The 15,931-nt window shown below is 58.3% G+C and overlaps 2 protein-coding genes across 5 annotated transcripts; both read left to right on the top strand.

Annotated features, from left to right (window-relative positions):
• Positions 1-274: 274 nt before the first annotated feature.
• Positions 275-5,666, top strand: TGFB1I1 (transforming growth factor beta 1 induced transcript 1). Of its 4 annotated transcripts, none has more exons than XM_057749279.1 (11): positions 275-346; positions 1,636-1,736; positions 1,860-1,912; positions 2,006-2,148; positions 2,308-2,395; positions 2,511-2,616; positions 2,734-2,928; positions 3,766-3,939; positions 4,223-4,304; positions 4,599-4,747; positions 4,981-5,666. In XM_057749279.1, the coding sequence occupies exons 1-11, from the start codon at positions 334-336 to the stop codon at positions 5,245-5,247; spliced, it is 1,371 nt and encodes a 456-aa protein (XP_057605262.1). In that variant the 5' UTR covers positions 275-333; the 3' UTR covers positions 5,248-5,666. The 4 variants fall into 4 exon arrangements, with proteins under 4 accessions (XP_057605262.1, XP_057605263.1, XP_057605261.1 ...); XM_057749280.1 differs by having other exon boundaries at positions 298-346; positions 1,575-1,736; XM_057749278.1 differs by lacking the exon at positions 275-346 and adding an exon at positions 543-696.
• A 3,439-nt stretch (positions 5,667-9,105) lies between these two features.
• On the top strand, positions 9,106-15,851 carry SLC5A2 (solute carrier family 5 member 2). The gene is given in 13 exon segments (XM_057748722.1): positions 9,106-9,461; positions 10,010-10,081; positions 10,158-10,262; positions 11,147-11,311; positions 11,625-11,730; positions 12,445-12,525; positions 12,671-12,900; positions 13,202-13,337; positions 13,575-13,682; positions 13,809-14,254; positions 14,329-14,544; positions 15,409-15,538; positions 15,625-15,851. Coding segments are annotated over 13 exon segments (2,148 nt in total). The 5' UTR covers positions 9,106-9,335.
• Positions 15,852-15,931: the final 80 nt, after the last annotated feature.

Raw genomic sequence — 15,931 nt, 5'->3', positions numbered from 1 at the left:
TGGCTAGGAGTCTCACTGGGCAGAGGATCCCGGGCTTAGTCTGGAAGAGCCACTTTTCTTACCCGGGCTCTGGCCGCCTGGGGCTCCCTGCAGCTGAGGCCAAGGCTGGGGTGTGGCCGTCTCCGCAGCAGGCAAGCAGGCTGGGCCCGGGTGGGCCGGGGCCCTCCCTTTCAGGCCCCCACCCCCACCCCCACCCAGCCCTATCCCAGCGGGTCCTGGCTTCCTTACATGGTCACGGCTGGGCCTCCGGCTCCCGGACGTCCCCCCGCCCCCCGCCCCCACCGGACACGGCCCCCGCCCTGCTCGCCCCGCGCGGTCTGCCCGCGCCCCGTCATGGAGGACCTGGGTGAGTGGGGCCCGGGTCCCCTTGTCCCCAGTGCCTACTACCGCCTGGACCCCCTTCCCCATCCTGGCGCCCCCTCGCACTCCCGGCATCTCTCCATCCCTGCCTCCTGTCTTCTCGCTTCTGGTCTCTGCCCGGCGCCTCCTTTCCGACTCCACGTCCCCCTTCCTGCCTCTCCCTTCCTGCCTTTGCCAGACTGGCCGCTCCCTCCCTTCTTCCCTCGCTCCGCTACTCCATCACTGGCTGCAGATGGATGGGCAGGGAGGTGCAGCGTCTCTGGGCGCCTGGGCTCAGGAGCTCTGAGAAGGGAGGAGTTAAAGACACCTTGGGTCCAGGGACTGGGAAAATAGCCGGTAAGGGAGAATATGACATCAAGTTCTGGAGAAGAAAATGGGCTTGCCCTAGGGTTTTGGGAAGAAAGAGTTAAGGGCCCTTAACTATGGTAGTGCTCAGGTCCTTGGGGCAGAAAGTTTAAGAGATGAGTGCTAAGATGTCAGGGAGAGGTTAAGGGTTCCACCAAGGCGCTCAGAGAGGCAGAGTAAATGGGTAGGGACTTCTAGATTCTGGAAGGTAAAGAGTTCAAAGGATCAGAAACTGGGAATGGGGGGTGGGGGGCGGGGAGGGGGCCGGAGGGTGTGTGTGTCTGTGTGTCTGTCTGTCTTGGGGCAGGAAGGAGGACCCAGGCATCTCATCCTCTCTGTCTGTTAGAACTGGGACTGGAAGGCTGTGCCCTGCGTGTAAGAGAAGGGGTTCCAGCACCCTGCAGCAGGGGGTGCTGCTCAGCAGGGGTAACTGGCACTGGTACTGTGAAGAATAAGCCAATCAGAAAGCAGGTCCCAGCAGACTCACCAATGAGGTGCGCAGGGTGGAGCTCAGTGGCGTCTGGAGGTGGGCCAGAGCTGGGAGGGGCCTGTTTAGGTGTAGGGGGTGTGACAGAAAGAACATCCAATCAGAAAGCTGATGTCAGGCATATAGCCAATTGAGCAATTTGGGGTGGAGCCAAATTACGGAAAATTTGGAGAATAAAAGAATCAGGTAGCTGAGTTTGTATATGACTCTCAGGATGAGCCACGTGGGATGTTCTGATCATAAGTAGTCCTTGCTGTCCGTCCATATCTCTGCCTTGGTCTGGCCTTGCGTTTCTTCTGATTCTTGACCTCTGCTCCTAACACTGGCTTACATCCTCCTCAAATACTGCCCACTTAGAACACTTGTTCTCTGATCACTTAAGGCCCTGTCTCTGCCTTAACCTTGACCTCCCAACCTCTCACCCTGACGGCCTCTTCCTGCAGATGCCCTGCTCTCTGACCTGGAGACCACAACCTCACACATGCCAAGGTCAGGGGCTCTAAAAGAGCGGCCCCCAGAGCCCCTCACATCTCCTCTGCCACAGGTGAGATCAGATGCTGGGGTCTGGAGCAACCATCAGGGCCAGGTTTAGCAGGAGCAAAGGGAATCTGGGCCTGAGTGGGCAAAGTACAGGCCTATCGTCCCACACGTGTGTCCTTCTCTATAGATGGGGTCTGGGGAGTCTTCAGGAGCCTCTGGTGACAAGGATCATCTGTACAGGTGAGGGGGCTGGGTACTGGGGGATGGGGGAGCCAATTGAGACTCAGGCTTGTATTCCCACCCCTGAACCCAGGATCCCACCCTGTTTCCCAGCACGGTATGCAAGCCCCGGTCCCCGAAGCCTGCGGCCCCTGCAGCCCCTCCATTCTCCTCTTCCGGTGGTGTCTTGGGCACGGGTCTCTGTGAGCTAGACCGGTTGCTTCAGGAACTTAATGCCACTCAGTTCAACATCACAGGTACCAGGGTTACAGGCCTTGATAGGAAAGGGGGCAGGGGAGAGCAGAGACTAAGTGGGTACAGACTTCTCAGAATAGCCGCTAAAGGGATACAAGCCTTAACTGGGCGGGAGGCTAGAGCATGGCCCCACGTCCTGTGCCCTTCTATCCTCTCTGCAGATGAAATAATGTCTCAGTTCCCATCCAGCAAGGAGGCTGCAGGGGAGCAGAAAGAGGACCAATCTGAGGACAAGAAAAGGCCCAGCCCGTGAGTTTGGCAAGTTGGCAGGGCTGGGAGAGAGGCGATCAGTCTTGGATGCCTGAGTTACAGGAGGAAGCGCTACTCTGAGGCTCTGAGCTGACACAAGTTGTATTCTTCACAGCCCTCCCAGCCCATCCCCTGTTCTCCCAAAGCCTTCAGCCACCTCTGCCACCCTGGAGCTAGATAGACTGATGGCCTCACTCTCTGACTTCCGTGTCCAGAACCATGTGAGTCACTCAGGGAGTGAGGAGGGGGCCAGTGTGGATTTGTGGCTCTCAACCCATTTTAGACCCTCCCACAGCTACTGCCTTGCTGACTCAACTCTCCTGTCCTCCCTGCTGCAGCTTCCAGCCTCTGGGCCAACCCAGCCACCAGTGCCAAGCTCCATGAATGAGGACTCCCCCTCCCCACCAGGGCCCGCTAGCAAAGGCAGCCTGGACACCATGCTGGGGCTGCTTCAGTCTGACCTCAGCCGCCGCGGTGTTCCCACCCAGGCCAAGGGCCTCTGTGGCTCCTGCAATAAACCCATTGCTGGGCAAGTAAGTATAGCCCGGCAAGTAAGGGGGTAGAGACCTATAGATCTATCTTAACTGAGGGGCAATGGGTATTACTGTTATTTATTTTACGGATGAGGAAACTGAAGCTCCAAGTCACATAGTAAGTAAGTGGCAGAGTAAGAATTCCAACCCAGTTATTATTTATTCTGGTCCTACTGTGTTCCTGGCACTTGGCTAGCTCCTTTACAAATCCCCATCTCATTTAACCTTCACAAAAGTCTCATTGGCTCCACCCACCATCTCTCAGGCACCCACAAAGACTGTTTCTCCTCCACTGGGAGGTCTGGGAGCTCCCTTTCTTGGCTTATTGACTGAGCAGATGTTATCAGCAACTATGCCTAGTGGTTGACCTAGATCCTCCTGCTAGATAAAGCACCCTACCTCCATCCTAGAAGCTCCAATCTCAGCAAAGCAGGGTGACATTATGACTTTTGTGGCCCTAAGCATTTCACCTTATGGGCCCCTTCCTCCATTAAAAAAAAAGATACAAAAATTACATTTTATGACTGTGTTGGTGTAAAGATGAATATGTTAATATTACATATTCAGTCATTTTCCTCCTAGCTCGTTTTTTCCCTTCTGATTTTAAAAGAAATTATAACATTTTTGCGGGTTCCTAAAAAGTATGGTGGGCCCCACGCACTGTGCTGGAAGGCAGGTTGGATCTCCATCCCTCATGGACTGAGTGACTTGGACAATAGATTCTTCATCCTGATCACTCAGAGATAAGATTCACAAAGTGCCCCGTAAACCTTGGCTCACTGGGCACATGGCAGCCCAAGGGCCACTCTGACCCCGACCTCACGCCCCAACTTGCAGGTGGTGACCGCACTTGGCCGTGCTTGGCACCCTGAGCACTTTGTTTGTGGTGGCTGTTCCACGGCCCTGGGAGGCAGCAGCTTCTTCGAGAAGGATGGAGCTCCCTTCTGTCCAGAGTGCTACTTTGAGCGCTTCTCCCCACGATGTGGCCTCTGCAATCAACCCATCCGACACGTGAGCCCCACCTGGCCCACAAGCCCTGCCTCTGTCTCACCCAAGGCTCCTGTGGGATGGACCTCATGCACTTTCACGTCCCCTGCCCCCACCCCCATGTCCCAGCCCCTCCCTTGTTCTCCGTGGCCCTTTAGACTCCGCCCTCTCTCTTTGATTCCCAAGTTCCTGCTAGGTCTCCCAACCTTAAACTCATACTTCGACCCACTCACCTAGGTTCAGGGCGGAAGAGGGAGTGGTGAAGAAATGGAAGGCCACACTGAGTGTCCCCTTTCATTCCCCACAGAAGATGGTTACTGCCTTGGGCACCCACTGGCACCCGGAGCATTTCTGCTGCGTCAGTTGCGGGGAGCCCTTCGGAGATGAGGGTGAGAGCTTGACTCCCACCCGCGCGGAAAGCCGCGGGTCCGCTCGACATCCCTCCCGGTTCCCTTTGGGCCAGCCTACTACGACCTCCGAAGTCCTCGGGGCCGTGGATTTTCTCCTGCTCTCTCCTGGCCCCAACCTGTCCCACCTGTGGGTTCCCATCCCATCCGTTCCCGCTCTCCCCGCGCCCCAGACCCCATCCCTCTCCGCCTACTGCTTCCTCTGACGACGCCTCCTCTGGCTCCTGGTGCCACCTCGCACCCTTTTCCTTCCTCCTATTCGGTCCCCGCTCCTAGGTTTCCACGAGCGGGAGGGCCGCCCCTACTGCCGCCGAGACTTCCTGCAGCTGTTCGCCCCGCGCTGCCAGGGCTGCCAAGGCCCCATTCTGGATAACTACATCTCGGCGCTCAGCGCGCTCTGGCACCCAGACTGTTTCGTCTGCAGGGTGAGCGGCTGGGGGGGGCGGGGCCTGGGGGCGGGCCAACGGGGGGCGGGACTAGGAGCCTGGGGCGGGGCGATTATTCAGAGCAGGGTCCAGGGGAGGCAAGGCTTCGCGTTTGAGGGGGGTGCAAGGGGCTGCTGGGGTCTTGGGGTGGGGGGTGTTATTCAGCTCGTAAGGAGAGTTACTTGATCTGGAAGTCGGCGCTGACCCATCCTTTCGCGGTTGCCCTTCCCCAGGAATGCTTCGCGCCCTTCTCGGGAGGCAGCTTTTTTGAGCACGAGGGCCGTCCGCTGTGCGAGAACCATTTCCACGCGCGGCGCGGGTCGCTGTGCGCCACGTGCGGCCTCCCGGTGACCGGCCGATGCGTGTCGGCCCTGGGCCGCCGCTTCCACCCGGACCACTTCACCTGCACCTTCTGCCTGCGCCCTCTCACCAAGGGCTCCTTCCAGGAGCGCGCCGGCAAGCCCTACTGCCAGCCCTGCTTCCTCAAGCTCTTCGGCTGAGCGCCTGCCGGGCTCGCCCCTTTGGGGGAGCGCGGCCCCAAAGACCTCGCCCTTCCGAAAAGATGGGGCTCTCCACACCGCAAGGCCTTGCGCTTAGAGCTCGGGGCTGCCCCAGCCCGGCTCCGTGAGGCCCCACCCCCTGGAGGGATCAGCCCCGAAGGTACTGTACGTTCTCCGTGGGCGAGTTCAGAAAAGGCCCCCCCCCCGAGCCTAAGGCCACGCGCCCCCCAAAGTGGGTCGTATACTGACGAGCGACCCCGCGTGAGCCCTTCACTTTATTCCCAGCCTTGAGGGAGTCCCCCGACTGGAGGAGGGTCCTTGCAATTCCCACAGACCCAAGGCCAGGCCGGGACGTCCCTCCCCACCCCCTCACTGTTCAGTGCACTTTTTTCTACCTACATAAACACACATTCCACGTCGCACCGGTGCTGTGTCTCTGCGCGGGGGGGTGGGGGGTGGGGAGGTCCTCGTGTCCCGACGCCTTGCCCCTTGTACTGGCTCTGGCCGTGACATGTTCTAGGCCACCGCCCTGTGGCGGGGAGCCGGACCTGCAGCCTCAGCCTTTACAGGTTGTCCTTCACCTATCAGAGGAGCCTGAGGCTGGAAACGTCAGCCACCTGCGCAGGGTTGTACAGACGGCGAGCCAGGACGGGAGCTCAAGCAGGGTCCATCAAACCTTCCCGTCCCCAACCCCTCACCCTTCAGTTCCTTATATCCTTGAAATAAGCTCTTAATCTGTACCCTTCCCAGTCCCTTCTACCTTTGCCACCTTGTCTGGTTTCCAGACTTCCCCCACCCCCCTCTCCTTAAAAGACCCTCAGGGATCCGGCTCCATTCAAAAGTGCCAATTTATGCCCAACCTTTGGATCCGGGCATTATATTACAGCCTCTCTCATACTGGTATTGACTCATAACATCTCCCCTAGGCAGAGGATGACACTTGGGGTAGTGACTGAGGGAAGTGCTGGGAGCTGTAAGAGGCAGAAGGAGGCTTCTAACTCAGCTTGGAAGTCAAGGAGGGCTTCCTGGAGGAGGTGACACCTGAGCCAAGCCCCAGCAGAGAAGGGTGGAGCCAGGAGTTCTTAAGTATGGACAAGGTCAGGCTCCATCTGAATCCCCAAACCCCAGAGGCCTTTTAAGCCTGGTACCTTAGACTCTGCAGTTCCCTAGGGAGGGGGCCTAGACTCCTGGGTCCTAACTACAGGGGCCTTTGAGGCTGGAAACAATGGATCCTCAGAGCCCCTTCCGGCTCAAGGAGGAGCTAACAGCCAAGGAGAACATGTGTGGGCGAGAGACAAAGGTGAGTTTCTCTTGTCTTGGCCTTGGGCAGACCCCACAAATCTGTTCCTCACTGAGGCTCCCCTCCCTGGGTCTTCCTAGGCTTCCTAGGCTCTTTCTCTTCCACAAATTCTCCCTGGGGAATACTGTCCATCCCTTGGCTTGTAACCACCTCCCAGTCTTGAGCCATTCATCTACCAAGTGTTTTTTGAGCATGTACTGCTCTAGGCTCCATGCCAGGTGCTGGGGAGACCATAGGAAACACGTTCCTTGGCCTCACGGTCTAGTAGGGGAGACAGATGAAAAACACACAGTGACAAGTGTGATGAAGTAATGGGGACTTCCCTGACAGCCTAGGTAAAGCTGGCTCTTCCCTCTAGTTTCCACCCACAGCACCTCCCTAGTCCCTCACTTATCACTACTGCAAATAGGTGTTTATTTGTTGCTTGTTTATTTCGGAAATGAAGACAAACTCCTGAAAGCTTGTTGGTCAGATGACATGTTTGTTTTGCTAACTGTTATCTGTCCAGTTTCTAGGATGCTGTCTAGCATGTGGTAAGTGCTCCATAAATGTTTACTAATGAAGGAAGGAATGAGGAAAGAAGGGAAGGAGTGAAGGCGAGAAGGAAAAAAAGAGAGAACTAAGTTAGAGAAGATGGGGAAGGGAGTACTTGAACCAGACTGTCGGGGGCTTCTGTGAATATCTACATGGAGACTTTGAAGGTTGAGGAAAGAGCCAGCCAGTCAAAGAGCCTGAGGAGAGCATCCCAGGCAGAGGAAACAGTAAGTGCAAAGGCCAGGTGGTAGGAAAGAGCTTGGCATATTGGAAGAAAAGAAAGAAGGCCAGTGTGGTTGGTTAAAGCAAGCAAGGGAGAGAGTAACAGGAGATGAGGTCAAAGAGGATCTAGGTGCCACATCATGAAAGGCTTTCCAGGCCCTGGTGAGGGCACATAGATTTGATTTTAAGTGCCTTTAACCCCAACGTGTCCTCCGATACTTGCCCCTGAGATGTCTCCCAGGCACTTCAAATTCACCTACTGAAGCAAACACTGTGGGTACCCTGCCTATATCCACCTGGCCCACCTGGGAAGTCATGTGCAGACACTTCCCAGGCCCTTGGTCTCCCCAGCTGTGCCCTGAGTTTCTGTCTGAGGTTGCTTTCTGGAGGAGGGAGGGTGTTCCTGTAACTGGCAGGCCTGGGGTGGGTGAGGGAGGGTCTGTAACTTCCAGCCTGTTAGAGACAGGGACTGGTGAATGAATACCCCAGCTTTCTGGCCCCTTGGGGGTCAGTTCTGAGGTGAGTTCTCCACAGTGTCTCAGAGGGTCCCCACTGAGATTGTCACAGTGGTAACCTTTCAATCCACACACAGGTTTCTCCTTTCTTGTCTATCTTCCCCGCTCCTTACTGGGATCGTCTCCCCGATACAGTCCTCGCACTCAAATTCTCATCTTAGGGCCTGCTTTTGAAGGGACTGAAATGAAGGCATTCCTTAAATAACTCATCACATTCTCCTAAAATGTCATTCTCTGTTCCCCATCTCCGGGATGAACCCAACTCCCATAATCAGCCATCTAAGTCTGGTCAGTTCTAGAAAGGCAGAAGTGCAGATATTTATCAAGCCCCTCTCTTCTTGCATCCAGTCCTGTGCTGAGCAGTGGGACTCCAGGAATGAATCAGATCATTTCCTGCTCTTGGGGAGTCGCTGGTAAACTGGGGAGACGGACCTGGACCCAGGCAAGGTCTATGCAGTGTGCTCAGAACTGTATCAGGAAAGTCAGAGAAGTCATTCCTGAAGAGGTGCCATGGGCTGCGTGCTGAAGACTGGGTAGGAGCTGGCCATCTGGGAGGCAGGGAGGCATTCTAAGCAGAAGGCAGAGCTTATACAAAAGTTTTGGGGTAAGAGAATACAGGGACTGGGTTGGGCAAGGGAATGGGAAGGAAATATGATTTCACTCTGGGTTTGGTATGGAGGAGCAAGGGGAAGGGTGGGCAGGGATGGGGCATGGCTGGCCTGAAACCTCAGGCTAAGAAGCTGCTGCCTCCTCCTGGGTGTGACGGTGAGCTATGGAGACCTCCTGAGCAGGGCAATGACACTGTCAGATTTGGGTCTGAAAACGATGCCTATGGATTAGTCAGAACCAGGGGGCTGGACTTCCCTGGTGGCAGAGTGGTTGAGAATCCGCCTGCCAATTCAGGGGACACGGGTTTGATCCCTGGTCCAGGAAATTTCCACATGCTGCATAGCAACTAAGTCAGTGCACCACAACTTCTGAGCCTGTGCTCTAGAGCCCGTGAGCCACAACTACTGAGCCTGTGTGCTGCACCTACTGAAGCCCGTGCACCTAGAGCCGGTGCTCAGCAACAAGAGAAGCCACCACAATGAGAAGCCCACGCACCACAACTAAGAGTAGCCCCCACTCACCGCAACTAGAGAAAGCCCACACACAGCAACAAAGACGCAATGCAGCCAAAAAAAAAAAAAAAAAAAAAAACCCTCAAAGGAACCAGGGGGCTGTCTCAGCTGGGATCCCTAGGTCAGAAGGAGGGCAGGCATTTTTAGCAGGTAGAAGTGATTTTGAGCCTGGAGCTCTGGGGAAAGGGTGGGGGCTAAGGCCCAGGAAGGGGACTACTCTTGAATTTGAAAGTGTCCAGCTCCCCAGGACCAGCCTGCAGCCTCCATGAGACCTGATTCAGCTAAACAAAGCTGGGGAGGGGGGACTTGTCGGCTCATTGCCCCTGGGGTAACCATTAATCCTTCTCCGGTGGGGATTCCAGGGGCTGGTGCCCTGAGGGGCAGATCCTGGACAGAATGGAGGAACACACAGAGGCAGGCTCAGCACCAGGGCTAGGGGAACAGAGGGCCCTAATTGACAACACTGCTGACATCCTGGTCATTGCGGCTTACTTCCTGCTGGTCATTGGTGTCGGCTTGTGGGTGAGAAGTTGGGGGATGCTGCTGGGGCCCTCTTCTGGGGCCTGGGGGAAAAGTCTCAGGGAGTCCCCATGTGTGGTAGGGGAAGGATGCCTGGATCTTTGAGGGAGAAACCCGGGGTGGGGGGCAAGTCAGTCTTTTGATAGACTCAGGGTGGCCCAGCCCACATTCATGCATGCCTTCTCTATTCACCTTTGGATTGGACTAGTTGTGGGTTCGGTAGATTTTCATCAGGGACAGTGTTCTAAATGAGGTCTCTGTTCCCCTGTCTACATAAGGGCTGGCTGGCCAGAAGTCCATATACTGGGCCCCCAAGAAAGTCAGGCCAAATCCAGCCACGCTCAGGCTTGGGGAGCTGGATGCTACGTTAGGGTCTGGGTAGATCTGGGTGCCCAGGAGGAGGTTGGGGGTGGGGTGGCGTGTGAACCATCAGGGGAGCCGTGTGCTGGTTAATCTTCAGCCTGGAACAAGGCTGAGGAATGTGTTGAGGAGGCTGATGAGGTCCAAAGATGTGCCCCGAACCCATGCCTCTCTCCACTCCCATCCCCCAGTCCATGTGCAGAACCAACAGAGGCACCGTTGGCGGCTACTTCCTGGCAGGGCGAAGTATGGTGTGGTGGCCGGTGAGAGAGGCTGGGCTGTGGAGCGGTGGGAGGCCCAGGGAAGCAGCCTGGCTCACCCCTACCTCTGGCCACCCAGGTCGGGGCCTCCCTCTTTGCCAGCAACATCGGCAGTGGCCACTTTGTGGGCCTGGCAGGGACTGGCGCGGCAAGCGGCCTGGCTGTGGCTGGATTTGAGTGGAACGTGAGCCCCTCTTTTTGCCAATAATCCCCACCTCCCTGTGGGAACCCCTGAAAGGGTCACACCTGGAGAGGCTCAGGGCGGGTGGGGGGGGGGCGGGATGTGAGACCAGAGGTGGGACTTGCCAACTGTGAGATGGGGCTGGGCTTCAAGTGAAGCTCACGCAGCCAGCTTGGAGGCCGAGGTGGGTGGGAGATACCACGTTCAGGGCAGGGGTAGGCCCTGCTCCAGACTCGCTATTGCTATGTGAGCCTGGACCAGCCACACCCTCTGTGGCCTTGATTTACTCCTCTCTGAAGTGGGGTGAACAGTCTCAGAGATAGTAAAGCGCGTCTTCTGATGCTCTCTGAAGCTGTGGCCTGTGAGGGCCTCTGGGCCAGAGGAAAGCCCCTCGCAGAAGTGGGCAGGAGATGAGGCTCTGGGACTGAGGCTCACCTCGAAGGGCTGGGGAGATCAGGGCTTTGAGCTCAGGGTTTCCTGGAGGAGGAGGCCTCTGAGCTGAGCCTTGATGGACAGAAGGTTTGGGTGGGTGGAGAGGAGAGGGGAGGCAGAGACTGGGGGTCTGGCCAAGGGGTCGGTGCTTAGATTCAGGTGGGGGGTGTGGGGGAGGAGCAGGACAGGGATCATCTTAGGGATGGCCAGGGGTCATGGGCTGTCAGGGCAAGAAGGGCTCTAGTTCAGGGCCCAACAGAGTATCAAGACCTTGTCCCTAATGACCAGGGCCCAGGGAATCTGCATTTGTGTCCCCTGGGCCCCTCCTGCCACCTGCCTTGGAGTAGCATGTGCACCGAGAGAAGCAGTTTCCTTAGACCCATCAGGGGCGAGGACGCGCTCATGGCAGGATCTCACACAGGGAGTCACCCTCAGCTGTCGTGCTGTGCCCGCAGGCGCTGTTCGTGGTGCTGCTACTCGGCTGGCTCTTTGTGCCCGTGTATCTGACCGCGGGCGTCATTACGATGCCGCAGTACCTGCGCAAGCGCTTTGGTGGCCATCGTATCCGCCTCTACTTGTCTGTACTCTCGCTTTTTCTGTACATCTTCACCAAGATTTCGGTGCGCACGCACGTGTGGGGAGCGGGTTGGGACTCTGGAAGGGTGGGACCACCCAGTGGGGGTCTCTAGAAAGCCCTGGAGGGGGCAGAATCAAGGAGTCATGGCCGTAAGAACCATGATGGAGGAGGACCTGGAAAGAATAGGTTTCTGGGGCGCCAACCACAATGAGAGGTATCTGGGAAGAGCAGGGCATCAAAAAATGAGGGAATCTTTGAGGTATGGCCATGTAAGGTCATGATCTGGGCAGGAGGTGGAGCTGGGTCCCCACCATAGCCCCCGGGTCCTGACCTGCATGCTTGCTCCTTCCCCCAAGGTGGACATGTTCTCCGGGGCAGTATTCATTCAACAGGCTCTGGGCTGGAACATCTATGCCTCCGTCATTGCACTCCTGGGCATCACCATGATCTACACTGTGACAGGTGGCAGGTGGCAGGGGCTTAGGGAAGGGAGTGTGGATCTGTGGGCGGGACTTAGGGAAGTCACCAAAGGAAAGCAGGCTGGAGAAGTTCTTAAGTGTGATGTGGTCCAAGCAGGAGAAGAACCAAAATCTTTGGAAAGCAAACACCCCTCCAATCCCATTCCTTGGATTTGGTCTGGAAGTTCGGAGATCTGAGCCCATCCTTGGCCCGGGCAAAAAGGAAGATTTAACAACTCTTACTCTTCTTGAATGCCTGGGAAGGGAGAGACGACTTGGCCAGACTCCAGGATAGCTCACCAAACCAGTGCAGGTTGGAGGATCCCAGGGTGGACCCCAGGCCTGACACTGGAGCAGTGTGGGTGGGGCCTGGTACCAAGGCCCGCTTGAGGTGCCGGCCCCTCACCTGGGATGAGACTTGGACCTTAGCGAATCACCTCCTCCCATCGCACAGAGGAGAAAACTGGGGCTTAGAGGAGGGCCTGTAGTGGAGGTCCCGCACGTGGGCACCTGGCATCAGTGGAGCCTAAACCTCAGCCCCACTATGCTCACCCAGCCCTGCCTCCTGATGCTGGAGTGCGAGAGCCCAGAGAATGGGCCATCATTTTAAAATTTGCTCCCCCAGGAAAGGGGGACCCTTTTCCAATTCGCACAAAGACACTGTATGTACTAGTGGCAGCCTGTCTGGGCTGTCCCCACTGACCCAGGCCGGTTGCAGGAGGGCTGGCAGCGCTGATGTACACGGATACAGTGCAGACCTTCGTCATTCTCGCTGGGGCCTTCGTCCTCATGGGTTACGGTAGGGGCTCAGCCCATGGGGGAGGGACGAGGAGGTCCGCAGATCTCTCCATCTGGGAGCAGGGACTTCGTGGGTCTGCGACATGTGGGTCCTAGGGAGGACCTTGTGGCGGACGCCGGGTCCTCTGACGGCTTTGCCCTCACAGCCTTCCACGAGGTGGGCGGTTATTCGGGGCTTTTCGACAAATACTTGGGGGCGGTGACGTCCCTGACGGTGTCCGAGGATCCGGCGGTGGGCAACATCTCCAGCTCCTGCTATCGACCCCGGCCCGACTCCTACCATCTGCTCCGGGACCCTGTGACGGGGGACCTGCCGTGGCCCGCGCTGCTACTGGGGCTTACCATCGTCTCAAGCTGGTACTGGTGTAGCGACCAGGTGCGGGGTCAGGGCCTGGGCGGGGAGCGAGGCTGGAACCGCGGTGGGCGGAGCTGAGGTGGGTGGAGCCTGAACCCATCTTGGAAGCCAGGTGGACGGCGTGATGCGAGGGGGCGGGAAGCCGGCGCCAGAGCTAAACCAGATGGAGCCGGATCCAAGAGTCGGGGTCTGCGCTTGGAGCTGAATTGCCCGCTTCGATGGGCCAGCCGCGGGGTCTGAATTATAGCGGCGAGCTGAGGCAAGGCCGGAGGGGAGGGGTACCCGGGACTGGACGCAGGTAGTTGAACGCCCCTCGTCGCAGGTCATAGTGCAGCGCTGCCTGGCTGGGAAAAACCTGACCCACATCAAGGCAGGCTGCATCCTCTGCGGCTACTTGAAGCTGATGCCCATGTTCCTCATGGTCATGCCCGGCATGATCAGCCGCATTCTTTACCCGGGTAACGTCTGCACCCCGCCCCGACCGAGAGCCCTGTGCCCCATCCAGCCCCTTTCTTGTGCAGGGATACAGGTGCCTACCTTCCATTTCCGTTCCCGTCCTAAGATTTGGGTCCCCCAGCCCCCCCTCCCACACGGGGGTCCCATCTCTCCTCCCCTGGGCTTCCCCGCCCCCCACTTCTGGGATCCGAAGTTCCAGACCCTGTTCCGCCCTAGCCACGTCGTGCCCCTTCCCGCAGACGAGGTGGCGTGCGTGGTGCCCGAGGTGTGTAAGCGCGTGTGCGGGACCGAGGTGGGGTGTTCCAACATCGCCTACCCGCGGCTCGTCGTGCAGCTCATGCCCAATGGTGAGGGCGGGCACCCGAAGGGCGCCCCTGCCCACAGGCGCCCGTGGGAGGAGTCACCCCTCGCCCAGCCCGCAGCCTCCCGGGACCCCTCGTGCCCGCAGGCTCACGGCTCGCGTCGGCCCGCAGGTCTGCGCGGACTCATGTTGGCGGTCATGCTGGCCGCGCTCATGTCCTCGCTGGCCTCGATCTTTAACAGCAGCAGCACGCTGTTCACCATGGACATCTACACGCGCCTGCGGCCCCGCGCCGGCGACCGCGAGCTGCTGCTAGTAGGACGGTGGGCCTGGGTTCCCCATCTCCTGCCCCACGAATCAGCCCCAGGTGGGGGGGGAGGGGCAGGGAGCACTCATAGGGACATGGGGAGACGGGGACCTGGGTGAAACCTGCTGGCCGCCCACCGCAGGCTCTGGGTGGTGTTCATCGTGGCCGTGTCGGTGGCCTGGCTCCCCGTGGTGCAGGCGGCGCAGGGCGGGCAGCTCTTTGATTACATCCAGTCGGTCTCCAGCTACCTGGCGCCGCCGGTGTCGGCCGTCTTCGTGCTGGCGCTCTTCGTGCCCCGTGTCAATGAGAAGGTGTGTGTGTACATTGGGAGCTCGGGGCCGGACCTGGGCACCCAAGGAGGCTGATGCGCTCTCCGCCCCCGCAGGGCGCCTTCTGGGGGCTGATCGGGGGCCTGCTGATGGGTCTGGCGCGCCTGGTTCCCGAGTTCTCCTTTGGCTCGGGCAGCTGCGTGCGCCCCTCGGCATGCCCCGCGCTCCTCTGCCGCGTGCACTACCTCTACTTCGCCATCGTGCTCTTCGTCTGCTCCGGCCTCCTCACCCTCGTGGTCTCACTGTGCACACCACCCATCCCGCGCAAGCACGTAAGTGCGGGCCTCTGGACCGGGCACCAAACAGGGGGCACCAAACTTGAGTCCTCTCCACCCTGAGGATGCCAGTCTGCTTCCCAGAACCCCCAGTGCGGAGGACCTGAATTTCTACACCGAGGCTTGGTGAGGGCAGGCTGAGAGTCCAGTTTGAAGCTTCACTTGCAAAGCAAGAAGGATGTTTTTATCTAAATCACATTTATTTGAGGTGGTTTGGTGGTGGCTTGAAGATTGTGGGGGAGGTTAAAGCCCCCCCGAGTCTTGGCCTGATTGGTGGCTGAGAGGGACAGAGTACTATCCTGAAAGCCCCAAAAGGGTCTGGTCTGGTGCTGTGGCAAGGCAGGTGCCCCAGGGCAGAGCTGATATGGGGGGGCAGGACAAAAGAGCTGGGCCCAGATGGATGGGCAGGACCCCATAGGTGGAGAAGGGGGAAAGGCAGCAGGAGGACACCCTGTGAGCAAACACCCACAGGAAGGAACGCCGGGTTAGCAGGACTGTGAGACTAGAGTCTAAAGTATTGGGTTGGCCAAAAAGTTTGTTTGGATTTTTCTGTAACATCTTATGGAAAACCCTGAACGAACTTTTTGGCCACCCCAATACTACAAGTTTGAGTGTATACAGGGGACTTGGGGTGATGAAGCTGAGGACTGAACAGGGCCAAGACCCTTAAACACCCAGCTGAGGAGCTTGGGTTTAGCATGGGCAAAGGGCAGCCGTGGAAAGTGATCCTGGAGTGAGCCTGGGCTGGAGTGCAGGCTGGACAGAGGGAGGCGAGGGAGTATGGGTGTGGACAGGAGACCTCCAGGTCCGGGGCAGGGGGAACAGCGCTCCCACTTGGTCCCTGCTCCTGCCCTTCCCCAGCTCCACCGCCTGGTTTTCAGTCTCCGGCACAGCAAGGAGGAGCGGGAGGACCTGGATGTGGAGGAGCTAGAAGGTCCAACCTCAGCCCCCGTACAGAACGGGCGCCCCGAGCACGCTGTGGAGATGGAGGGTAAGGCACTGCCCCGGGAGTCGGGGCGAGGCAGCTGGGGGAGCCGAGTTCCCTCAGACTAACTGTAGGCCCTCAATTTCTCCCAGAGCCCCCGTCGCCAGCGCCAGGCCTGTTCCGCCAGTGCCTGCTCTGGTTCTGTGGAATGAGCAGGGGTGGGGCAGGCAGCCCCCCACGCCCTACCCAGGAAGAGATGGCTGCCACGGCCAGGCGGCTGGAGGACATCAGTGAGGACCCAAGCTGGGCCCGCGTCGTCAACCTCAACGCCCTGCTCATGATGGCCGTGGCCACGTTCCTCTGGGGCTTTTATGCCTGAGGCCAACTGTGTCGGACACCATGAGCACAGCCTTGCAATGAGTGGGGCTGGGGAGCCTGCAGTGGTGAGAGGGCCCTGGG

This window comes from Hippopotamus amphibius, chromosome 9 (assembly GCF_030028045.1).
Source record: "Hippopotamus amphibius kiboko isolate mHipAmp2 chromosome 9, mHipAmp2.hap2, whole genome shotgun sequence".
In the NCBI taxonomy this organism is placed as follows: domain Eukaryota; kingdom Metazoa; phylum Chordata; class Mammalia; order Artiodactyla; family Hippopotamidae; genus Hippopotamus; species Hippopotamus amphibius.
Note: the sequence above shows the minus strand (reverse complement) of the source record. Positions and strands in the feature narration are given on the sequence as shown.

What these genes read in the sequence shown, in the direction of transcription:
- TGFB1I1 (XM_057749278.1), top strand. Translation starts at nt 597, where the DNA reads ATGGGCAGGGAGGTGCAGCGTCTCTGGGCGCCTGGGCTCAGGAGCTCT. An exon ending in AGGGACTGGGAAAATAGCCG is followed by an intron (nt 697 to 1,635) that starts GTAAGGGAGAAT and finishes CTCTTCCTGCAG; the next exon opens with ATGCCCTGCTCTCTGACCTG. An exon ending in CAGACTGTTTCGTCTGCAGG is followed by an intron (nt 4,748 to 4,980) that starts GTGAGCGGCTGG and finishes GCCCTTCCCCAG; the next exon opens with GAATGCTTCGCGCCCTTCTC.